This window comes from Carex rostrata, chromosome 7 (genome assembly GCF_964058835.1).
Source record: "Carex rostrata chromosome 7, lpCarRost1.2, whole genome shotgun sequence".
NCBI lineage: Eukaryota > Viridiplantae > Streptophyta > Magnoliopsida > Poales > Cyperaceae > Carex > Carex rostrata.
The window spans coordinates 6,539,328-6,566,600 of NC_135924.1; the positions used below are offsets into that span (position 1 = coordinate 6,539,328).

Sequence of the window (27,273 nt, forward strand, 5' to 3'; positions counted from 1 at the left end):
ATTTGTCACTGAAATTTTGCTTCTGTCATTCATTTTTCGTTTGCAATGTCGATTTTAATTGAGATTACTGACTTGATCTCGTTTTTTATACATGATCACAATGGAACCTTCAATCGTGGAGTGCGATCGAATAGAAGTTGTTTTTGTTGAAAAGCACGGCAAAATTCAAATATAGTAAGTTATTTCTGTTGAATTTGTTGTTTTTCGTTGTATGTAGTAACAGATCTAGCATTTCAAATGAAATCTGGAGGAAAGAGATGATAGAGAGGCAATATAGAGTGATGATCTGTTAATTTTACTGTATTGCCCCGTTAATTTTACAGTATTCATCTTGTGAAAATCTGGAGGAAATAGATGATAGAGAGGCGATATGGAGTATTGATCTGTTAATTTTATAGTATTATCCCGTTAATTTTATAGTATTCATCTTGTTATTTTACAGTATTCATCTTGTGAAAATCTGGAAGAAAGAGATGATAGAGAGGCGATATGGAGTATTGATATGTTAATGTTATAGTATTGCCCCGTTAATTTTACAGTATTCATCTTGTGAAAATCTAGAGGAAATAGATGATAAAGAGGCGATATGGAGTATTGATATGTTAATTTTACAATATTCATCTTGTAATTTTACAGTATTTATCTTGTGGAAATATGAAGGAAAGAGATGATAGATAGGTGATATGGAGTATTGATCTGTTAATTTTACAGTGTTCATCTTGTAATTTTACAGTATCCATCTTGTAATTTTACAATATACAAGATTCAATTGAAAATTATACTGTATACAAGATTCAATTTTACAGTATACAAGATTCAATTCAAATTTCTACTGTATACAATATTCAATTTTACATTATACAAGATTCAATTGTAAATTTTATTGTGTAGAAGATTCAATTTTACAGTATACAAGATTCAATTTTACAGTATGTAAGATTTAGTCCAAAATTTTATTGTATACAATATTTAATTTTACAGTATAAAGATTAAATTTTATAGTATACAAGATTCAACCCAGTGCGGAAGCTAATAATTAACTCTAACTGCCAATAGCCGCTAATAACTAACTTTAACTGCCAATAACTTCCTATAACTGTAATTTTCAAAAATACAATTTGAAAGTACATTTATTTTGTCATGTTATGCAAGTTGCAATCTTTTTCTAACTATAATGGGACAACTTCAAATAGTTGCTGGATGTTTTGTGATTAACTGATATATTTTATGTGATATATTGTATAATTATACAGCATCTAGAAGTAATTTTACAGTATTCGCACAAGTTAAAGCTGTGGACAAATGGTGGACAAAAGGCTGTGGACAATTAGACGCTTCCTAATTATTTAGCAAACCGTGATCAGGAGCCTCTTACAACAATATATTAATTAAGCTTATTTTCCTTATAAGGTGGAAGGAAATTCAAATAATACATTCTAACAACAGAAAAAAAAATTGTCAGTACAGTCAATTGCAATCTTATTTCAGTTGTTCTGAATTTATTCATCTCCTATTACCCTCGTTTCCCCTTTTTTTCTAATTAGTTTTTCCATCTTAGCCTTGTAATCGCTTCACAGTCGATCGACTGTTTTCCCGAGCAACTGAACAAAGAAGTCATTACTGTACCCATCCTTCATCTTGGCATTAAGCTGTGCGACAAAGCCGCTTTTGAGCCTGTTGCAATAGTCCAAAAACCGTGCCATCACGTTGTAGCCCTGGTCCCAACTGTTACCCTGACCGGGCTTCACCCAGTCACTTGGTGCATAACCTGCCTTCAACCTAGAGTATTTATACTCGGGCGGGTACGGGTACCCCGGGTATACCCGACTCGGGTACGGGTACGACTCGGGTACGGGTATACTCGGGTAGAAGGGTATTCGGGTACAGGTATGGCGGGTATAGTTTTCAAAAACCATACCCTACCCGCCCTATACCCTTACCCGTGTACCCTTGACGGGTAAGGCGGGTACGGGCACGGGTAGGGCGGATACGGGTTTTTTTTTTTTTTTTTTGCTGTTTTTATTTTTTTTTGGTTTTTTTGTTGTTTTTTTTTCTTTTTTTTGCCGGTTTTTCTGATGGTTTTTTTTTTTTTTTTTTTTTTTTTGCCGGTTTTTTTTGTTGGTTTTTTTTTTTTTTTTTTTTTGCTGTTTCTATTTTTCTGGTTTTTTTTTTTTTGCTTTTTTTTTTTAACAATGTCGTTTAAATGTTATTACGTGTTTATAATTCGACTTTTAAAATATGAATAATTCAATATCAAATAGTGTGTGTATATATACATAAAATTATCAAGTCACATCTTTATAATTCCTAAATAATTAAAATTTGTAACTTATATATATAAATTATTCTTGCCAAAATTTGTTTGTTTAGTCGCCTAAGTACAAATGTATTTATTTATTTCTTTACACGAGTCATTTCATTTTATTTTTAAATTCTCGTTCTAATTATATAGTTTCATAATTTATTTATATCTCGAAATTTTTAAAACAATAGAAGTTACCCTCCTCCTTTATTCCGGGCTTGGGACCGGCTATGTAAAATAACATAGGCGGAGTTCTAACTTTTTTTTTTGTTAGTAATTCTTCTTTAAAATGAATAATTTAAAAACTAATTGAAATATTTAGAAATTTATAATTTAAAAAATAACAATAAAGACTAAAAGAGGTTAGAAATTTATACCGACACTACCTATCTAGAAGTTCTCATTCCTATACCATTTTTCGCTCTCTTCCGCACCGTCTGAATCCGAATTAGCCTGGTGCTGCGCCTCGGTACCGCTTTCTTCAGTGTCGACTTCGGATGATGATGCTTCAGGCACATGTTGCCTGCGCTCTTCAGCTTGAATCCAATCTTTCAAGCACACAAGTCTTTCAAAGACATGTGGACCCAACTTACTACGTTTATCGGAGAGGATCCTGTTCGCCGAACTGAAACAACTTTCGGAAGGGACAGTTGACACGGGCACGGCAAATACATCGCGGGCCATCATCGCCAATGTTGGAAAGGCCCTTTGATGCCTCCTCCACCATGCCATGACGTCAAGTCCATGTTCACTTTCGTTCATCATCGATACATAGGTCACTAGCTCGCTTGTTGTTTGTGGTTCGATCTCCGAATGAAAATCTGCTAACAAACCACCACTGCTAGTGCTCCTGGAAGTGAAACTATTAAAAAATTTAAAAAAGTTAGTGGACAAATAATGTATATATTATAAATAATAAAGATTAAAAAATACATGTATATTTATATTCATACCTAGGGGTGGCACGGGACGAAGACGGGTTTTGGTTGGCACTCATTCTTGAGTTGTATATGTTAAAAATCTCTTCGAATTTCGAATCCACGTATGCCTCCACCCTGGTACTGTCTAAACGTAGATTATCTTTGTACCTTTGAACTACTTTGATCGTGTAAAACTTCTTGTATGCCGGGTTGAGGCAGTTCGCGATAATCGCGACGAGCGGTACATCTTCCCAATATTTGAGAAACTTTTGTTTCATGGCATCTACGATTGGTGTGAGAGATTTATCGTGGATTTCAGCTTGTTCCAAATGACAATACACCTTGGAGATGTCATAGAGATGTCTGAGCAACTGAAATGACGTCGGTGAGTATGAGCAGGATAGTTGTACGGTTGCTGTAAAAAAGGTTTGAAGGAAATTGCATAGCCTTTGTAGTTGCTCCCATTCTCCATCGGTGAGTTCCAATTGTAGTGCCTCGGGGGTGGAGCTTCTCAAAAACTCCCCTATGACAGCTTTGTAAGGAATGCATCGGTTCAACAACCTATAGGTAGAGTTCCAACGGGTATCTATATCCCAAGGTATTTTCAACTTATCCAATCTATATTTGACACACAGAGCCCCAAACTTTTGTTTTATTTCTTGGTTTGAAACTGTTGGGTTTTGCGCGGTGCTGTAACCAAAACCCCTTTTAGGCTTAAGTTGCGGAATGACCGTAGAACAAAAATTTCTACGGCCAACTTAAGCTCAGGATTAAACGGGGTATGTCAGGAAACTTTCCAAGGCGGTCCACCTTCAGTATTCCTTTGGCATCAAAACCCAATTTAATCATTTTACAGATCTACTCCATGATTGATTTCTAAAACTTTAATCTACTTACAAATTAAATAGATTAATATAACATATTTATACCTTGTTTCCAAATCACAGTTGGAATGCAGACCGAGCGAGTAGAGCCTCACCAGGGAAGGAATCGACTCGGAGTATCACACGTGTGATACCTCTATCGGTTATCCACCAGGACTAACCGGAGAGCGGTTTATTTCTTCTGCCAGAAATACCGTAAACCGCGGAATTCTGCAAAAACACTATTCACGGGGAAAAGACGAAAACCCGTAAACACGAATTTTCGGTTGCTCAGTTTCATCAATATGCAAAACTGACATACCGCTAAATTCGGTAAAACACTATTCATCGATCCCGTAAATATACTCCACAACAACCCGCAAGATTATACGTCAACTACGTATAACTTTCTTTTCTCAACCGAAACACTATTTGGGAGAGAAACCGAGAAAGAGAGAAAATACCGATTCGTTTCTGCACGAAAAGATACATGTGAATGTGCATATGTATATATGTGAATATATCTTTCTCTCTCTACCCCTCCACCCCTATTTATAGTGTTTAGATTCGGTTGCAAAAGACCAAAATGCCCTCCAAGTTCGGCCTATTTACAAGATATGCCATTGACACCTCATCCTTTTATATGTGAAATGACCAAAATACCCCTTCCACACCCTTCCACATTCTTCTCCATGCTTCTACACATGCAAGGTGGCATAGGTGTGAAATGACCATTTTGCCCTTGTGGATAGGATTGATGACATGTCATCTGGATAGGATCAATGACGTGTCATGCGGATAAGCACGAATCTGAAAAGACCCGAATGCCCTCAGCCCGAACACAAATAATATTCGTATAATTATTCTGAACAATTATATATATATTTTTCTTTCGGTTATTTGTTTCGGTATCGATGACGTGTCATCTGGATAGGATCGATGACGTGTCATGCGGATAAGGACGAATATGAAAAGACTCGAATGCCCTCGGCCCGAACACAAATAATATTCGTATAATTATTCTGAATAATTATATATATTTTTCTTGCGGTTATTTGTTGTTTCGATAATTTATACAATGTGTCCTACACATTTATAAATTAACCGGTTAACTTTTATACAACGTGTCATACACGTTTATAAATTAACCAATGTTTTTGCTTGTTATTTTTACATAACATTTATAATTTAATTATAACACGTATAATTAATTATAACCATCTTAATATTAATTATAATCAATTTATAATTAATCAGTAAGATTCTCCGAGTAGCTCCTATATGGTGTGACCCAATAGGATCTGTGTTATGTTGGTAAACAGAGTTAAAATTGTTTTAACTTCTGTTAGTCATGGGTGGCATCTGGCAACACATCATGACCATCCAATTACACAGATGATGCTGTACTGTATAATATCACGATCCAGTAAACAATTTACTTGTGTCTGTTCTTCTGTCTCATAGCTATCAGATTAGTTTCAAGGTAGATGTGTGTCATCCTTGCTAACTTAATCTTTTCTTGATCTTGAGAAGATTATCAAATATAATTACTCTTGTAATTATACCGCTAGCAGATAATCTTACTCTATCAAGGGGCCCAGTGATGCTATAGCTCGTATAGAGATACGAGGGACAAATAGTATTCTTGGTAAACTATCACTTCCTCAGCTAAGCTATACATATGGAAAAGCTACCGTTATGACTGCTTTTTACGGACAGCGGTGGATAACAATCACACATACATATTTCTCAGTGGGAACGATAAATACCTCATACTGTAGAACGTGACACTGAATGAAAACATAAATGACACGAACACAATTCTATTTAATGTTTCATTCGGGGTCTGTCAAATACCATGTTTCTAAAACATGTATCTATGTGATTAAAATGACATCTCGTGTCAGGTGGTTTGTAAAACTTAACCATCTTTTAATCCACATACTAACCTTATCGCGGTAATTAGTGTTCCTGCTAATTACCTTGGTCAGTGACCTTTTAAGAGTATATATCATCTATATTATGGAGTTTCACAATTTCAGTCATGAACTCGAAATGATCCATAAATTCAATAATACTCAAGGCAACAAAATGCTATATAAATAAACATTCAATTCATGAACAAAGCTTTATGATAAATTATCGTATTATTGACTTCTAGATTATTACAAACTAACAATCTCCCACTTAAGCTAGGAGTCAATCATCGTAGACCCTACTTATATACAAAACTCTTTATTCTCTAAGATCTCATAGATCCTGAGAAAATCTCACAGCCAATCTTCTATGTGTTCCAGACCCATAGAAGCATTAAGCATCTCGTGCTTGGCTTGAGGAAGAGATTTTGTGAGTGGATCAGCTGTGTTGCTGACTGTGTCAACTCTACTTATCTTTACATCACCTTTATATTAATTATATCTTTTATAATTAATTATAAGCATCTTATGATGTTTACGATCTCTCGTATTAGGTGATAACGTTGTAGACGAGAAACATATCCTTAGTTCTCCTCAAGAACTTAAGGATATTATTTACAGCATTCCAGTGCTTTATGCCTGGATTAGCCTGATATCTACTCGTTATACTCAAAGCATACGAGACATCTGGGCGAGTGCACAACATGGCGCATATGATAGAGCCAATAGCCGAAGCGTATGGTACTCTACTCATAGTGCTTTGCTCATCAGTTGTCGAAGGAAACTGAGTCTTGCTAAGCAGTGCACCATGATTCATTGGCAGGAATTCTCTCTTAGAATCCTGCATGCTGAACCGATTCAGCACTTTGTCAATGTACGTGCTTTGACTTAATCCTATAAGTCTCTTTGATCTACCTCAGTAGATCTTTATGCCTAGTATATAGACATCCTCGCCCAAGTCCTTCATCGAGAAAACTTTTCTTTAATGAAGACTTGGCTAATTGCAATAGAGGAATATCGTTTCCTATTAAGAGTATGTTATCTACATATAAGATTTAAGAAAGGCGATGACACTCCCACTAGTTTTTCTGTACACATAAGATTCTTCTTCGCATCTGACGAAGTCAAGCTTTTGACTTCTTCGCCAAATCGAAGATTCCAACTCCGTGATGCATGCTTCAATCCATAAATGGATTCAAGAAGTTTGCATACCTTCCCAGCATTCTCTGGATCTTCAAAACCCGTAGGCTGTGTCATGTACACATCCTCTTCTTAAATTTCCATTTAAGAATGCGGTTTTGACATCCATTTGCCATATTTCATCATCATGAAATGCGGCAATTGCTGGGAGTATCCGAATTGACTTAAACATAGCCACGGGTGAAAAAGTTTCATCAATTCCCAGAATTTGTTTGAAACCTTTTCGCTACTAGCCGTGCTTTGTAAATAGTCATATTGTCATCCATGTCTGTTTTCCTTTGAAAACCCACTTGTTAGCTATGGGCTTCACCCCATCAAGTGGTACAACTAGGTTCCAAACCGTGTTGTCATACATAGACTGTATTTCGGATCTTATGGCCTCCAGCCATTTATCAGAGTTAGGCCTATCCATTGCTTCCGCATAGGTCAGAGGATCTTCAGTGTCAAAACTGAGACCTCGTGCAGTCCCAAGTACCTCTCGGGTGCATGGACTGTTCTCATTGACCTACGTAGCACTTGTTCTTCAGGCTGTCGAACTTGATCCACAACTGTCTGCGGATCCAGTTCTACTTCAACTTGCGTTGAAGCACTTGAGCTCGAGACTAGAACCTCATCCACAACTATTTGTGGACTTGGTACTTCCAGATGCTCATCAGCCAAAAAATCAAGAGGTGGGTTAATCTGATCTAGTTCAGATATTGTATTGTGTGATGTATCTTGAATTTCTTCAAGTATTACATTACTCCCACTACTTCCTTTTGCAAGAAACTTGTTCTCCAAAAGTATACCATGACAAGCAACAACTAATTTGTTCTCGGACTGGTAATAGAAGTAATATCCTTTCGTTTCCTTAGGATACTCTACAAAAAAGCACTTGTCAGATTTGGGACCAAGTTTGTCAGACGTCAGACGTTTGACAAATACTTCGCAACCCCATTTTTAAGATAAGACATATTTGGGATTTCCCAAACCATAACTCGTATGGAGTCTTTTCAACTGACTTGGATGGAACCATATTTATCGTTAGTGCGGCAGTATCTAGTGCGTGTCCCCAAAATGATTTTGGGAAGGGTGGCGTTACTCATCATGGAACGAATCATGTCCAGCATGGTTTGTTTCATTTTCTTGGCAACACTGTAACATTGCGGTGTTCCTAGAGGTGTGAGTTGTGAGACTATCTCACATTCCTTTAAGTACGTTTTGAAAACCATAACTCAAGTATTTGCTATCACGGTCCTACCGTAATGCCTTAATACTTTTGTTCAGTTGATTTTCTACTTTAGTCTTAAATTCCTTGAACTCGTCAAAGGATTCAGACTTATGTCTCATGTAAGTCAATACTTTCATGAAACGTTTTGAGTCTTTTGTTATTGATGTTAAACACGTGGTTTTCCATTTCTAGCATATAAAGATCATTTAACAAGTAAGATGATCCATAATATGTCTCATTTTTATAAATAGAACATCTATTGTCCTTTATAACAAACGAGAAACCATTCATCTCTAAACACGAGATTGATATGATACTTCTAGAAATGGTAGGAACAAAATAAACATTTTCTAGTTCCAGAATAAACCCGCTAGGCAAGTACAATTTTATCCTACCGACTGTAACAGCTGCAACTTGTGCTCCGTTTCCAACTCGGAGTTGTACTTCCTTATTGCGTAACTTCCTTTTAGTGCGTGCATATTCGTGCAAATATGAGCACATGATCCAGTAGCCAGTACCCAATCATTAAAAGAGGTCGCAACATTAATTTCAATAACATAAATACTTGAGACTGAGACTTTTGAGACATTCTCAAACTTCGTATCTCCAAGATACTCCGGGCAGTTTCTCTTCCAGTGACCTTTGCTATTGCTAAAATAGCAGTCAGAGTTAGCAGAAACATTTATCTTGGGAGAGTTCGTTCCTGGAACCAACTTCCCTTTGCCTTTGTACTTAATCGCCGTTTTTCCCTTTTGCTTTCTTGATCTTCCTCCCACCTTCTTGGATCATGAGGCCATGAGAGCTATTCTCAATGTCTTTATCAGTGATCCTCAGCATCTCTTGGAGCTCCTGCAAGCTCTTATCCAACTCTTGCTTATGGGAGTTCACAATGAACTCCGAATAGCTGGGAGGAAATGAGTTCAGGATAACTTCCGTGGCCAACTCGTGGCTCCACGGACAGTTAAGCTTCTCCAGTTTCTCATCATCGCTTGTCATACGAAGCGTGTGAGTACTGACAGAGCTGCTCTCTACTATTTCAGCAGGGACCGGTGTATTTAGGATATATTCCTTTTTCTCACGTATGTCTACCTTTTCGAGTAGGGAGCGTAAAGAGAAAGACGTTTCTTTAGCCATATTTCTACAACGTTTAAAGTAAAGATTTTAGCTTTGTTCATGTAATGTTTTATTCCAATAATAAAACTCCCACTGCAAATTTGTTATATTCCCGTTTGCAGTAGGACCAAGATCCATATTTTCACTAATAACCAAGGCAGTGTATGCATATCATGGCTATCAATTATCTTAGGTAAGCAAACTTGCTAATCACATCTCTTTGTGATTCTTGGTTTCGTTAAAACATCACGTGTATTTAACGAAGACTTTGTCCCGAGCCCAAAACTGTTTTGGAAATCATCGGTAAGTAACCTCACTCTATTTGGTTTGATATGTCGGACATAACCCTCGACCACCAAAGGTAAAAGGCGATGTCTACTGAGTAGTTTACCCATCAACCAATGAACAATAGTTTGAGGAGGATAGAGTGGGAAGGGCATACTACTTAATATTTAATGGGTTGGTGTTTATGCTTAATAGTGTCAGCAATCTCCAAAGGGGTATGTGAGAAAGAACAACTAATGTGATTCTATTCGTATCTTTATAGCGACTTTTTTCATATGCTTCATTAAGCAATTATGGAAAGGAAGTCTTGAATACTGAATGTGATCTCCATTTCTTTTCTTATATTATGTCAGAAAGAACGATTAATGTGATTCTATTCGTATCTTTATAGCGACCTCTTTCATATGCTTCATTAAGCAGTCGTGGAAAGGAAGTCTAAAATATCGAATGTGATCCCCATTACTTTCTTTTCTCAGCATATGTAAGAATGACTAAATGTGATTCTATTTGTATCTTTATAACGACCTCTTTCATATGCTTCATTAAGCAGTCGTGGAAAGGAAGTCTTGAATACGAAATGTGATCTCCATTAGTTTATGTTCTTATCAGTACCTCTTTGATACGCTTAGCTTTGTTAAGCAGTTAGTTCTTGTAACTGACTTTAGCTACCGTCTATCTTGTAGAGGTAGTTTATATGGTTTCTTATAAAAACGGTAAATCTAATCTATACGTTTTTATATGATAGAAGTAAATCTAATTTACCTATATATGTGACCGAGTCATATATATTTCTTTCAGTTCGTAATGTTGACCTTGGTCAGCGTTACGGACACGTGAAAGTTGCTTGTCAGAAAAATACCGATTGTGATCCAATTCCTATCTCCTCAAAGACCTCTTTCATATGCTTCAGTAAGCAGTCGTGGAAAGGAAATCAGACAGAAAGAATAGTGAATATGATCGCATTTTCATTTTCCTAAAAGACCTCTTTCATATGCTTCAGCAAGCAGTCGTGGAAAGGAAGTCAGAAAGAAACAATGTCAAATGTGATCCCACATTCGTATTTTTCTTCAAAGAAAATTTTCTTTCACGGTTCTTTGGAAAGACGGTAAATCTAGTTTTACCCATTTTCATTTTAAAGCAGTAAATCTAATTTACTCTAAGCTGTAAATCTAATTTACTTATATACAGGACCAAGTCGGGTATATAATCTATCATTTACCAATTCTTTATTTTGCAGCTATGCTCAGTTCTTATTTATACCATTTAAAGCACATAAACAATTTATATGTTTTAAAATCAGATATTCTTTTCGGTCCATAAAGCAATTTGGTAACGTGACAAAGTTCCTTTTGGGCCAGTCATTAGGACACGTGAAAGGGGCTCCCAGGAAAGATTGGGGTCACGAGGACCGCTTAGACTCAATCTTTCCTAGACAGAATCATCTCTTTCTTGTGTGGAAATGACAGCTCTTACTCAGGTACTTTATTGCTTCATCACATTCTTCGATGAACTTTACTTATCCGAAGGTTTTTGAAAAGGCAAAAACTTACACTAAATTTTGCCATTTCAAAAGCATAGAGTAATTTGGTAACGTGACAAAGTTCCCTTTGGGCCAGCTATCAGGACACGTAAACGAGAGTTAGACGAAAAACCGAGACTTTTCTTGTCATTAACCTTGTCGTTTACGGGTGGAGATTAGCAGTTCTTACTTGGGTACTTTATTGCTTCATCACATTCTTAGATATACTCAAATGCAGTTGAAAGTTTGGAAAACAAAAACATAAAGAAAGCATAAAATCCTATTTTATCTTTCTCGGTCGGAAAACCGATCCAAGAAATGTAAAAGTTTACATTTTATAAGAAAGCATAAAGAAAGCTTAAATCTAATTTAACTTTCTTAGTCGGTAAAACCGATCCAAAAAAATCTCATTTCTAATCGGTTTTGGACTTAAGCTGCAAATTTAAGAATTAAACTGATATGCGGTATATGCACTTAATTTGCATAAGTTATAACTTTTAGAAAATCAATCAGCGGGAGAGCCTTGTGCTCTGATACCACTGTTGGGTTTTGCGCGGTGCTGTAACCAAAACCCCTTTTAGGCTTAAGTTGCGGAATGACCGTAGAACAAAAATTTCTACGGCCAACTTAAGCTCAGGATTAAACGGGGTATGTCAGGAAACTTTCCAAGGCGGTCCACCTTCAGTATTCCTTTGGCATCAAAACCCAATTTAATCATTTTACAGATCTACTCCATGATTGATTTCTAAAACTTTAATCTACTTACAAATTAAATAGATTAATATAACATATTTATACCTTGTTTCCAAATCACAGTTGGAATGCAGACCGAGCGAGTAGAGCCTCACCAGGGAAGGAATCGACTCGGAGTATCACACGTGTGATACCTCTATCGGTTATCCACCAGGACTAACCGGAGAGCGGTTTATTTCTTCTGCCAGAAATACCGTAAACCGCGGAATTCTGCAAAAACACTATTCACGGGGAAAAGACGAAAACCCGTAAACACGAATTTTCGGTTGCTCAGTTTCATCAATATGCAAAACTGACATACCGCTAAATTCGGTAAAACACTATTCATCGATCCCGTAAATATACTCCACAACAACCCGCAAGATTATACGTCAACTACGTATAACTTTCTTTTCTCAACCGAAACACTATTTGGGAGAGAAACCGAGAAAGAGAGAAAATACCGATTCGTTTCTGCACGAAAAGATACATGTGAATGTGCATATGTATATATGTGAATATATCTTTCTCTCTCTACCCCTCCACCCCTATTTATAGTGTTTAGATTCGGTTGCAAAAGACCAAAATGCCCTCCAAGTTCGGCCTATTTACAAGATATGCCATTGACACCTCATCCTTTTATATGTGAAATGACCAAAATACCCCTTCCACACCCTTCCACATTCTTCTCCATGCTTCTACACATGCAAGGTGGCATAGGTGTGAAATGACCATTTTGCCCTTGTGGATAGGATTGATGACATGTCATCTGGATAGGATCAATGACGTGTCATGCGGATAAGCACGAATCTGAAAAGACCCGAATGCCCTCAGCCCGAACACAAATAATATTCGTATAATTATTCTGAACAATTATATATATATTTTTCTTTCGGTTATTTGTTTCGGTATCGATGACGTGTCATCTGGATAGGATCGATGACGTGTCATGCGGATAAGGACGAATATGAAAAGACTCGAATGCCCTCGGCCCGAATACAAATAATATTCATATAATTATTCTGAATAATTATATATATTTTTTTTGCGGTTATTTGTTGTTTCGATAATTTATACAATGTGTCCTACACATTTATAAATTAACCGGTTAACTTTTATACAACGTGTCATACACGTTTATAAATTAACCAATGTTTTTGCTTGTTATTTTTACATAACATTTATAATTTAATTATAACACGTATAATTAATTATAACCATCTTAATATTAATTATAATCAATTTATAATTAATCAGTAAGATTCTCCGAGTAGCTCCTATATGGTGTGACCCAATAGGATCTGTGTTATGTTGGTAAACAGAGTTAAAACTGTTTTAACTTCTGTTAGTCATGGGTGGCATCTGGCAACACATCATGACCATCCAATTACACAGATGATGCTGTACTGTATAATATCACGATCCAGTAAACAATTTACTTGTGTCTGTTCTTCTGTCTCATAGCTATCAGATTAGTTTCAAGGTAGATGTGTGTCATCCTTGCTAACTTAATCTTTTCTTGATCTTGAGAAGATTATCAAATATAATTACTCTTGTAATTATACCGCTAGCAGATAATCTTACTCTATCAAGGGGCCCAGTGATGCTATAGCTCGTATAGAGATACGAGGGACAAATAGTATTCTTGGTAAACTATCACTTCCTCAGCTAAGCTATACATATGGAAAAGCTACCGTTATGACTGCTTTTTACGGACAGCGGTGGATAACAATCACACATACATATTTCTCAGTGGGAACGATAAATACCTCATACTGTAGAACGTGACACTGAATGAAAACATAAATGACACGAACACAATTCTATTTAATGTTTCATTCGGGGTCTGTCAAATACCATGTTTCTAAAACATGTATCTATGTGATTAAAATGACATCTCGTGTCAGGTGGTTTGTAAAACTTAACCATCTTTTAATCCACATACTAACCTTATCGCGGTAATTAGTGTTCCTGCTAATTACCTTGGTCAGTGACCTTTTAAGAGTATATATCATCTATATTATGGAGTTTCACAATTTCAGTCATGAACTCGAAATGATCCATAAATTCAATAATACTCAAGGCAACAAAATGCTATATAAATAAACATTCAATTCATGAACAAAGCTTTATGATAAATTATCGTATTATTGACTTCTAGATTATTACAAACTAACAGAAACAACGTGGTTGAGAGCATTTTTAAATTTAATTATCAATAGTTTTACGGCTTCTGTTTTAAGATCCGCCTTCACGACGAGGTTAAGTATGTGGCACGCACACTTTTGGTGAAACATTTCACCATTCATGATCGGGTTTAGTGACCGTTTAAAAATCTCAATGGAAGCTATGTTGTTGCTCGCATTATCGAATGAGATAGAAAAAACCTTGTTAGCCATATCCCTCTTAAGGTTATATTCTTCTAAAATGGAAATAATGTATTTGAAAATTACATTTGCAGTGTGCGGGCAATCTAGCACTCCAAAACTTAATATCTTTTTTTGTAATAACTAATGATCATCGATCCAATGCCCGGTAACACAAGAGTACCCAAGTCCATGTTTACCGGCAGTCCATATATCGGATGTAATCGAGACCTTATTATTTTGGTATGCAAATAGAGCTTTGAGGTCATCTTTCTTAGAGAGAAACTGTTTTTTTATTTCACCAACCATCTTTTTATGATGCATCCTCTTGTACATTGGTTGGCCTAACCCCCGAATGCATAACCGGGAAAAACTCATGCAACTACCCATACTTATTGGTTGTTCTTTGTGGGTAATGTACCGAGCCAATTCACTAAGCATTTTTTATTCATCGAATTTTGGGTTGGTTCTGGTACCATCCGCGTTAATAAGGGTTTGGATTATTTTCGGTTGAGCATCTGCACTTGGTTCCTCATGCTTTTTTTCATGCATTTCGGAATGTCTTTTAAAGCTGCTCATACCACTACCTCCTTTATACTCAAAATGTCTATTGCAATTTTTTACCAGACAATCTAGATATTTCATAATACCTCTTTCATCTCTGGTAATATCATAAAATCTCGCCCACGGTTGATTGTAATCGGGAGGAGCTCTTTCTCTTTTAGTCTTCTTTTCTGTTGGTGCTTCTGGGGGTCTACTTGTCGAAGGAGCGACAACTTCTTCTTGAATTTCAGGTTCAGCTGTCGAAGGGGCAGTGTCAGTGAATTGACTCGATGCTACAGAAGAGCCCATGCCTCCATATGTATACGATGGTGTCGGTTGAAGTGATTCTTGTGGAATGAATACATTTGGATCGTTTGAAGTATAATACGATGGCGGTGCACTCATTTGTGGGGGTTGTTGATAATTTAAATCTAGCATTTGGTCCCTTCTTTGATAATTTTGTGGATAATTGTGTGGATAATTTTGTGGATAATTAGGTGGTGGCATTTGGGAGGAAGAACTATCAAGATAATTAGGTGGATAATTTTGTGGATAATGAGATCGTGGCATATCGGGGCCAAAAAATGAGGCCGACAATCTCGAGGCAAAATCTTCTTCCCCGTCCCGAGGAGTTGTCATATTTTAAACCTATTCAAAAAATAGAAACAAAAAAACAGAAATTAAAAAACAGAAATTAAAAAACAGAAATTAAAAAACAGAAATAAAAAAACAGAAATTCAAAAACAGAAATAAAAAAACAGAACTAAAAAAACAGAAATTAAAAAACAGAAATCTAAAAACCAGAAATCTAAAAAACAGAAATCTAAAAAACAGAAATAAAAAAACAGAAATTAAAAAACAGAACTAAAAAAACAGAAATAAAAAAACAGAACTAAAAAAACAGAACTAAAAAAACAGAAATAAAAAAACAGAACTAAAAAAACAGAACTAAAAAAACACAAATTAAAAAACAGAAATCTAAAAAACAGAAATAAAAAAACAGAAATAAAAAAACAGAAATTAAAAAACAGAAATTAAAAAACAGAAACAAAAAAACAGAAATTAAAAAACAGAAACAAAAAAACAGAAATTAAAAAACAGAAATTAAAAAACAGAAAATAAATCTAACCTATTCAAAATAAATCTAACATTTTCAAAAATAAATCTAACATTTACAAAAATAAATCTAACCTATTCAAAATAAATCTAACATTTACAAAAATAAATCTAACCTATTCAAAATAAATCTAACATTTTCAAAAATAAATCTAACCTATTCAAAATAAATCTAACATTTACAAAAATAAATCTACAAAACAGAAATAAAAAAACAGAAATAAAAAACAGAAATAAAATAACAGAAATTAAAAAACAGAAACAAAAAAACAGAAATTAAAAAACAGAAATTAAAAAACAGAAAATAAATATAACCTATTCAAAATAAATCTAACATTTACAAAAATAAATCTAACCTATTCAAAATAAATCTAACATTTACAAAAATAAATCTAACCTATTCAAAATAAATCTAACATTTTCAAAAATAAATCTAACCTATTCAAAATAAATCTAACATTTACAAAAATAAATCTACAAAACAGAAATTAAAAAACAGAAATAAAAAACAGAAATAAAAAAACAGAAATTAAAAAACAGAAACAAAAAAACAGAAATTAAAAAACAGAAATTAAAAAACAGAAAATAAATCTAACCTATTCAAAATAAATCTAACATTTTCAAAAATAAATCTAACATTTTCAAAAATAAATCTAACATATTCAAAATAAATCTAACATTTACAAAAATAAATCTAACCTATTCAAAATAAATCTAACATTTACAAGAATAAATCTAAAAAAAAAAAATTAAAAAACAAAAATGAAAAACAGAAATAAAAAAACAGAAATAAAAAAAACAGAAATAAAAAAACAGAAACAAAAAAACAGAAATTGAAAAACATAAATTAAATCTAACCTATTCAAAATAAATGTAACATTTTCAAAAATAAATCTAACATTTTCAAAATAAATCTAACATTTACATAAATAAATCTAAAAAACAGAAATCTAAAAAACAGAAATTAAAAAACAGAAACAAAAAAACAGAAATTAAAAAACAGAAATTAAAAAACATAAAATAAATCTAACCTATTCAAAATAAATCTAACATTTTCAAAAATAAATCTAACATTTACAAAAATAAATCTAAAAAACAGAAATTAAAAAACAGAAATTAAAAAACAGAAACAAAAAAACAGAAATTAAAAAACAGAAACAAATTTAATTACTTTACATCTAACAAATCTAACATAAACTAAATAAATCTAACATATTCAATAAATCTAATAAATCTAATTACTTAACAAATCTAACATAAAATAAATCTAACAAATCTAAATATCTAATTACTTAACATCCAATAAATCTACATAAACTAAATTTACTCTACAAAAATAAATTAATCTAACATGAAATAAATATAACCTTTAAATCTCGCGGAAAAATCTTGCGGAAGGTCCCGAACTTCGTAATTTCGATACCTTCGTAATTCCGTTTGCTTATTTGTAGAAGGAATTAAATGTACAGCTATATATTTTTTTAACAATAAATTTAAAATTTGAGAATTATAGAAATTTAGATTAAGAGAATAAGAGAATGAGAGAATGAGAATTGAGATGGAGATGTAAAAATGAAGGGAGGAAGAGGGTATTTAAAGAAATTTTGGTTGGAGGGATAAAATTTAAATTTTTAATTTTTAAAGAATAACAGTAACAGTAACAGAAACAGAAAACAGTAAACAGAAAACAGAAACAGAAACAGAAACAGAAAAGTAAAAAAAAAAAAAAAACCGTCCCATCAGGTCGGTCCGGTCCGGTCCGGGTGGGTCCGGCCGGTCGGGTCCGGATGGGATGGCACCGGTTTGGGGGGGAAAAATCAAATTTTTTGAATTTTGAACTGTGATGAACAGTACTCGGGTATACGGGTATGGGTACTCGAGTAGTCGGGTACGGGTTAACTCGGGTATTGGTCTAAAATAACGGGTCCGGTCCGGTTTTTGCCCGTACCCGCGTACCCGAGTACCCGACCCATACCCGGGCTCGGGCACGGGTACCCTAGCTGGCGAGTACGGGCGGGTATACCCTTAACGGGTTTTATTCAACCTCTACTTCAACCTCACAAAATCAGCAATTCCTGAAATTTCACAATATTAAATATACAAAGATATAATTGTTTTAGTAGTCCATGCTAAAATTCAGGGGCCAGTGAAGCTACAAAATTTAGATCGGAGAGCTTCAAGTCTCCACCATCACAAAGTAAAATTTTAACTATTAAGCAACAAGCATACATTTAAAATTTTATGAGGAAGGTAAAGTATATAAGAACCAGTGTTCTAAATACCTAGCTATAACGGCGCTATAGCTACACTATAGCTTTTTTGGACCATAAACGTTAAGCTATGAGATAAAAGTGCGCTAACTCAGCTACGACTGCTATAGCTATAATAGCTGACCGCTATTACTGCTATATGTGACCCGCTATAGCTACCTCTATGCTACATTTTTTTTTTTTTGCAATTTATATAAACTTCTATAATTCTATTCTTATTTCTAATGCTACATGGTCTTCTATGATAAGTATACTAAACCAAACTATGCGCTTTTGTTTTTACTTATGATTTATTCTCTCATTCTATATCGAGAAATATTCAAATGTTAATTCTTCATTTTGATTGCTCTTCACATAGTATTCATTTGTAAAATTATTATCGTTCATTTCAATTGAAAGCTGATTTTGATTATTATTATTATTATTATTATTATTATAATATATCAAATGTTTAAATATGTATATTGACTTTATTTACCTTATAAAATTAATTGCTCTTTATCTATTATAATATGTAATACTATGAAGTATTAAATAATGTTACTTTTTAGATTTTTTTTCCTTCTTATTTACGTAATTGATAAAAAATATAGACTTAAATTAATTGTCATTTAGTTGTTACATCAATATCTAATATTGATTATGTTGATAATTAGTAGAAATATAGAATATAAAATTTGAAAAGAGAAAATCGCTATGTATAATAGGTTTCGCTATAGCTTTTTTTTTGTCTCTCCGCTGTGCCGTTATAATCGCTATTTAGAATCTTGATAAGAACTATAACAAAAAAAAAAAATATATATTCATTGGAGTGGCTAAGCACCCTCTTGATGGTTGTAGATCCATTCCTGCTAGGATTCTAGAAGAAACAATTTAAGTGCCAGATGTAGACAAATGTGTGCGTACCTTAAATTAGGCCACCAGGCACCATGCTAGTCGACTGCCACACGTGTGTCATCTGGTGATATTATACACCGACAAACTTGTTCTTCACATTGCCGGAATAATTCGCGATGTAGATTGCACTGACATGGATCGCGTTATTGCTCATATAAGCAACATAATCATCTGGTTCAACAGCTAGGATGACAAGAGGGACATTTTTCCAATCAGCCGGCTTCTGATTGAACGTTTTCCAGATGAAGTTCGAAGAAGTTGACATGACTTGTTTAGTATAACGGACACCTATTTGTGAGTCGAAGCAGGTACCACCAGCAGTACCATTAGCTAGCATATATAGTTGAATGCCTGGAACTGGCACAACAAGAATAAGACACTTTTCGCGAGAATAAAAAAATGACTTTTTGTGACGGACTATTCTCATTGTTCAGTTTTTTCTTTTTGCAACGGTACTTTTTACAATAGACTATCGTCATAAATGCGTTTTTTTCCTCGCAAAAAGTGTCTACTTTGTTGTAGTGTGGACAGCGTTTGCAGTGCCAAAGGCTAATAATATAGCTAGAATAAGAGCCACTAGGAAGAATGGTTTCATCTCTACTATTTTTGTCTTAATTGTTGTATGTGAAGCTTTTAGTGAAAGAGCAAAGAATGTTTGAAGAGCTCGTAAAGATATATAAGAAATGGTGGTGGATGGATCAGATAAGGATTGTCTTTTTGACTTGGTTTAGCATTAATTTACCACGAAATATCGGATGATTGCTTATTATGGAAAGTTGGTTAAAAAGGTTTAATTAATTAATGTTATTTCCCTGATGAATATCAACACTATTTATCAGTTCTGGCAAGGGCTTAAATTACCCCCCACAAGAACAGGTACCTGTGTACTTTAACTCCTGTGTGTTTAACAAAGTTTCACACATTTTTTCTTTCTTTTTTTTCTTCTTTTTGGTTGCATCTCGTTGGTTCAGTAAACGAACTCATATCTTCATCCATGACTCCAAAAATATCTCAATTACCTATTAATTTTTAAATTATGTCATGTTCAAAATTCATCTCCACCATACTCGCGATACGGAAAATTCAAAAGATAAAGTGGGCGAATCATTGATTTAATAACCTCAGGGTATCAAAAACCGAGCCTCTCCCACCAACAGTGTATTGATGCATTGGCGGAGCCACAGCCAATTAGGGGTAGGGAGTCGCTTACCTCTAGAGTTTGAAAAATATTATCGAACTCGTACTAATTTTGTTTGAGTTTGAATTTTGTCTATCTCTGAATTTAAATTTTGCCTACCCCTAATGCTTGCAGCTCTTGATGAAATGGATGAGTTGCAACATATTTGAGTTTTTCTTCAATCTGTTTCGAAAATAGAACAAAAGGACAGGGAAGGATTTGACAGTGGGACCTCAATGAACCTGTTATATTTTTGTTTCAAAGGAATAAATCAAATTCTTTTACAAAGAAATAGGTCGAATTTTAATGTAAAACATTATTTTTTTTTTCTTTCTAAGATTCATATGTTTAAAAATGAGATGAACTTCAAATGAATGGTCGATCTTATGGACAGTATATGCTTCAAAGTAAAATTTATTACTTACATTATTCTAAAAAAAAAAATCGAGTTTCCGATCTAATTCAGCTATTCCGATGAATTCTTAAAAATATTTTAACAAAGATATTAAATTAAAAAAAAATTGCCTACCCTGATAAAATTCATGGCTCAATGCCAATGTGTATCATTGCAAAAAAAAAAAAAAAAAATGATGCGGCGGTGATATTTGATATCTCAGCAACAGTGCATCAATGTATCATTATAAAAAAAAATGTGATGTTATATTTGTTATTCTTGTAGTAGCTCATTCATGTATATCATTGCTAAAAAATGATGTGACATGATGTTTTGTATAACTAAAAAAAATGATGAGATCGATGTTGATATATATTTGTTATCTTGTAGAACCGCGTTGATATATGTATATTTATAGGTGAGAGAAAAAACAGTTTGGATCAGAATATATTTTCCCTGAAAAGGAAACAACAGAATTGAATTCCAAATCTAATAAATTAGAAATTAAGTTATCTAGATGTGTGCCCACCGACATTTATCTTTTGGGAGAAAATTCATGCAAGTTATTTGCCTCTACTGTTGAGAAAAGAAAAGTTGAAATTCTCAAGTTTGCTTCAAGTCAGTCGACTATCAGATTATTTAAAATTCTCAAGTTGCAATTCAACAACGGTAATTTAAAATTATGTTTAATTAGTTTTACTTTTCAAACAGTTTGAAATGGTTTATATATTAGTTTTTATTCAAAAAGTTAATTATTATATATATTTTTTTGTCTATTAGATGGATTTGATGAGTCGGCAATTCATTCAAAAACGAGGTTGAAAAACTTGAATTACTCAATTTCAATTACGAAACTTGTGAAGATTTACTAAATGTATTAGAGCATTTTATTCAGCTAAATGATACACATTATCTATTTGTAGTTTAAAGTCAGAGAATATGTTGTTAAATAATGTGATAGAGGTACCGAGGTGATAAATATCGTGATATGTGTGCTTTTCAATGAAAGAAAAAAAAAACCCGGAACATATCAAATCAATTATTTTTTTTAAATTAGAGGTAAAAAGACAAATAAAAGAATTTGAATAATGAAAATACATAACTTATCACACAACCATATATATATACATCATCTGCCTATAATACTGGGCCATCTCTCTCTTCGACAGTTATCACAAGAAAATGAAACATATATTTTTAGAACAATTCCAATGATTTAGGAGGAAAACCATACCGAGCCTATGAACTATCATTAATGATTTAGTAAACCGTGATCAGGAGCTTATTACAACAATATATTTTCCTTATGATGTGGAAGGAAATTCAAATATGACATTCAAACAACAGCAAAAAAAAAAAATGGCAATACAGTCAATTGCAATCTTAATTCAGTTGTTCTTAATTTATTCATCTCCTATTACACTCGTTTCCCTTTTTTTTATTCTTAGTGTCCATACTTAGCCTTGTAATCTCTCCACAGTTGATCAACCGTCTTCCCGAGCAACTGCACAAAGAAATCTTCACTGTACCCATCCTTCATCTTTGCATTAAGTTGTGCAACAAAGCCACGTTTGAGACTGTTGCAATAGTCCAAGAACCGTGCCGTCACGTCCTAGCCCTGATCCCAGCTGTTACCCTGACCGGGCTTCACCCAGTGACTCGGTGCATAGCCGGCCCTCAACCTAACAAAATCAGCAATACCTGAAATTTCACAATATGATATATGAAGATATAATTGTTTAGTAGTGCATGTCTCAGGGGCCTAATTAGGCAGACTGAAATGTAATATACAATATGTGGCGAGAGTGACCAATGTGCATTCGTATGCATATGGTCCGATATGCATACGGTCTAAATTTGAAATTTTAAAATTCAAAACGTCGATCCGAACTGTTCATCTTGTTCTCCATATTAATATGTGCTTGGAGACTAAATTTTACATTTTTCTGAATTTTTTTACTATTTATTAAGCCACTTTGAAAATTGTTGATCCAACGGTGGCTTAACAAAACAGTAAAATCAGCAGTCACCGTTGGATCAACAATTTTCAAATTGGCTTAATAAATAGTAAACAAATTCAGAAAAATATAAAATTTGGTCTCCAAGCACATATTAATATGGAGAACAAGATGAACGGTTCGGATCGACGTTTTAGATTTTATAATTTCAAATTTGGACCGTATGCATATCGGGCCATGTGCATACGAATGCACATTAGTCACTCTCATATATGGCTGCTGAAATTTGAACTCAGGTCCTCACAATCAGAGTAAAATTCGAACAATTAAGCTAGAAGCATATATTTAGCATTTATAAGAAGAAAAAAGTATACAAATTTCAATTAAATTTTAATACACATGATAAAAAAAAAAAATCATAAGCTAAGCATCTTATCCATTCCCGCTTGGATTATAGAAGAATCAATTTAATCGCCTGATTTGGATTAGATAAATGTGTTTGTACCTTCAATTATGCCACCAGGCGCCATGGTAGTCGACTGCCACATGTGTGTCATCTCGTGATATAATATACCGACAAACTCAGTCTTCACATCACCGGAATAATTTGCGAGGTAGCATGCACAGACATGGATCCCGTTACTGCTTGCATAAGCAATACCAATATCAATTGGTTCAATAGCTAGAAGGACACGAGCGTAATCTTTCCGATCAGCTGGTTTCTGATTGAACGTTTTCCAGATGAAGTTGGAAGAAGTCGACATGACTTGTGTAGTATAGCCAACACCTATCTGTGAGTCGAAGCGGGTCCCACCAGCAGTACCATTAGCATAGTTGAATGCCTGGAACTGGACAGCATTTGCAGTGCCAAAGGCTAATATAGCTAGAATAAGGGCCACTAGGAAGAATGCTTTCATCTCTACTATTTTTTTCCTACTTGTTGTATGTGAAGTATTTAGTGAAAGAGCAAAGCATGTTTGAAGAGCTTATAAGGATAAGAAATGGTGGTGGATCAGTGGATGGATTACCATACCACCAGATAATATATTTAAAAAAGGTAGCAACAAAAACAGAGTATGACAGAAAATCGTCAGTGCATCCACCCAACCTTCCTTTTCGTTTTTTCGTTCGGTCACCCCTGTTTACAGCGCCCAAATTCAATATTCATTATTCCAACAGCATTGCATTTACTGGTGGGAGCCGCTTTGACAAGAAAAAATGATGCGAGGTTGATGTTTTGTACAATCTGCTGGCAGCAGTACATTAATATAATTTTTAATAAAGTAATATAACATAAAAGTCTTCAAGGGCCGACTAGTCTTTAGAGTGGAAAAAATGGTATGGTGAAACCGGCTCCGTTACATAACGGTACGGTTACAGTACAGAATGGCATGGCACGCATGTCGATTATGTATCATGATTATCTTTTGAATATTTGACGCGGCACATCACGCGAAAAATCTCGTCACGACACAGTATGTAGTCACGCAAATTATATATAATTAGAACTGGTATATCTTGATTAAATGGTTAATCTTGAATAAATAGGTATTTATAGCAATAATAATGTGTGATTTTTAACAATAAAAAGTAATATAGCATTCCGGATTTTATCATATTTATTTAAAGACAATATTTCCACATGCTCTAGATCACTAGATGCTCTATTAATGCAGATAGACCAATTGTATATTGTTTTATTAATTTTTCTCTGTCACTCTGTGAAACGTGAACAGAACAGGAAGAGTGCTCGGTTCACTTGATCCCCTTTTTGAAGGGAATTAAATCTGCTGTTATTCCTTGGGAATAACAGAAACATGTTATAATTGTTATAGTGTTATTATTTTTCAGTCTTCATCATAAAGTTTTTTTTTTCATAAAATAAAATTACACTGTATTAATTTTTTAGTTCCTTTAATCTCAATTTTTTTTATTCTGGCATGGCAGCTAACAGTTGCTATAAATTTTGATCAGTCTTCTTATTTTGTTACTTCATAAAGTAGCCATTAGTTAGTTTAGCATATCCCTAGCTTCTTAATGGAATGTATCTCTTTAGAACAATTCCTGTGATTTAGTAAAACTCTACTTCAATTAATTAATTTTCCTAAAAACAATATATTAATTAATAAAGAAGTTCCTATTTCTTATGAGGTGGAACGAAATTCAAATATTACATTCTTAAAATAGAAAAAAAATGCTGCTACAATCAACTTCAATCTTATTCAGTTATTCTTAATTTATTCATCTCCTATTAATTAAACTATTTTCATTTTAGTCTTCTTAGTTTCCATACTTAGCCTTATAATCGCTCCAAAGTTGATCGACCGTCTTCCCGAGCAACTGCACAAAGAAGTCTTTACTGTACCTATCCTTCATTTTTGCATTAAGCTGTGAAACAAAGCCGCTCTTGAGCATGTTGCAATAGTCCAAAAAATACGCCGTCACTTCGTATCCCTGATCCCACTTGTTGCCTTGACCGGGCTTCACCCAGTGACTCGGTGCATAACCTGCCTTCAACCTCACAAAATCAGCAATACCTGAAATTCCACAGTATAATATATGAAGATATAATTGTTTTAGTAGTATGTGCTAAGATCCAGGGCCGGAATTAAAAAATTTAGATTGGCATACTAAAATGTAAAATAATTTGTGCCTGCTGAGATTTATACTCCAAGTCTCCTCAATCATAAAGTGGAATTCTAACCGCTAATCTACATGCATACGTGTAACGTTTTATAAGAAAAAGAAAAGTATATAATTTAAAAAAATAATTAATTAAATTTTAATATACATAACTAAAAAAATTAAAATTATAAAAATAGTTAAGTCCTGATCCACTCCTGTTAGGATTCTAGAAGAATCAATTAAATTGTCTGATTTAGACAAATATGTACCTTCAATTAGGCCACCGGGCGCATTACCCTGTCCATCCCACTGCCACACGTGTGTCATCTCATGGTATAATACACCGACAAACTCAGTCTTCACATCGCCGGAATAACCAGCAATGTAGCTTTCACTGACATGGATCCCATTATTGCTCGTATAAGCAACAACACCATCAACTGATTCAACAACTAGGGTCACAAGAGCAACATTTTTCCGATCGGCTGCCTTCTGATTGAACGTGTTCCAGATGAAGTTCGATGAAGTCGCCATGACTTGTGCAGTATAGCCAACGCCTATTTGTGAGTCGAAGCGGGTCCCACCAGCAGTACCTTTAGCATTGTTGGTTGCCTGGAACTGGACAGCATTTGCAGTGCCAAAGGCTAATATCACTAGAATAAGCGTCACTAGGAAGAATGGTTTCATCTCTATTTTTTTTTCTTACTTCTTGCATGTGAAATTTTTAGTGGAAGAGCAAAGCTTGTTTGAACAGCTTATAAAGATAAGATTCATAACAACTAGTGGTGGATGAATTAGATAAGTTTTTAGTGGAAGAGCAAAGCCGTGTCGTTATGTATCGTAACCGTGCCGTTCTATGACGGAACCGGCTCCGCGGTGCCATTTTTCCCACTCTACAGGTACGTATGTACTTTATTTAATTGCTGTGCTTAACCTTCAATGTTTCACACATTTTTTTGTTCTTTTTATTTTTGGTTGCAAGATATATAGCTTAAAGAGAACGGGGCAAAATAGTGTCATCTCTTCATGCATGTATGACTCCAAAAGGATCTTAATTTCCTATAAATTTAAAGTAATGTTAATTAGATTAAAATTCTCTAATTTAGTTCTCAATCGGTATGCTAATTTGCCGCACTAGGAAATCGTGATGTATATATATATCCACCCTTTTTTTTAAATAAAAAATTGGTTTGTGGAAACAGATTGATTAATGTATTTTTTTTGTTCAATTTTCCATAGTATTATGGACGGAATTAATAATTCGTTCATCAATGTTCGCATCTACAGACTACACACCGCTGACAATACAGAAAATCGAAAAATACCAAGGTTCAAAATAGCGATTATAGCGGCATAGCGGGGAGACCAAAAAAAAAAGCTATTGCGAATAGCGTAGCTATAGCAGAAGCTATCACATATAGCGATTTTCCCTTTTCAAACCTTATATTCTATATTTCTACTAATTATCAACATAATCAATATTAAAGGATTGATGTACCAACTAAATGACAACTAATCTAAGTAATCTAAGTCTATACTTTTTATTAATTACGCAAATAAGAATGAAAAAAAATCTAAAAAGTAACATTATTTAATAGTTTATACTTCATGGTATTACATATTATAATAGACAAAGAGCAATTAATTTTATAAGGTAAATGAAGTCAATATACATATTTAAACATTTTATAATTATAATAATAATCAAAATCAACTTTCAATTGAAACGAACGATAATAATTTTACAAATTAATACTATAAAAAGAGTAATCAAAATGAAGAATTAGTATTTAAATATTTCTCGATATAGAATGATATAATAAATCACAAATAAAAATAGAAGCATATAGTTTGGTTTAGTATACTT

The 27,273-nt window shown here is 34.0% G+C and overlaps 1 protein-coding gene and 2 pseudogenes across 3 annotated transcripts; all 3 read right to left on the minus strand.

Annotated features, from left to right (window-relative positions):
- Nucleotides 1-1,499: 1,499 nt before the first annotated feature.
- LOC144557106 (uncharacterized) lies at nucleotides 1,500-19,606 on the minus strand (annotated as a pseudogene). The gene is made up of 3 exons (XR_013512548.1): nucleotides 19,277-19,606; nucleotides 18,142-18,160; nucleotides 1,500-1,779 (listed from the first exon to the last, which is right to left on the minus strand). The product of XR_013512548.1 is annotated as an uncharacterized LOC144557106 (transcript).
- Nucleotides 19,607-21,953: 2,347 nt separating this feature from the next.
- On the minus strand, nucleotides 21,954-23,843 carry LOC144557468 (uncharacterized; annotated as a pseudogene). Its single transcript, XR_013512671.1, has 2 exons — nucleotides 23,287-23,843; nucleotides 21,954-22,524 (listed from the first exon to the last, which is right to left on the minus strand). The product of XR_013512671.1 is annotated as an uncharacterized LOC144557468 (transcript).
- Nucleotides 23,844-24,880: 1,037 nt separating this feature from the next.
- On the minus strand, nucleotides 24,881-26,152 carry LOC144557466 (uncharacterized). Its single transcript, XM_078306038.1, has 2 exons — nucleotides 25,676-26,152; nucleotides 24,881-25,318 (listed from the first exon to the last, which is right to left on the minus strand). The coding sequence occupies exons 1-2, from the start codon at nucleotides 26,091-26,093 to the stop codon at nucleotides 25,062-25,064; spliced, it is 675 nt and encodes a 224-aa protein (XP_078162164.1). The 5' UTR covers nucleotides 26,094-26,152; the 3' UTR covers nucleotides 24,881-25,061.
- Between the last annotated feature and the right edge of the window lie 1,121 nt (nucleotides 26,153-27,273).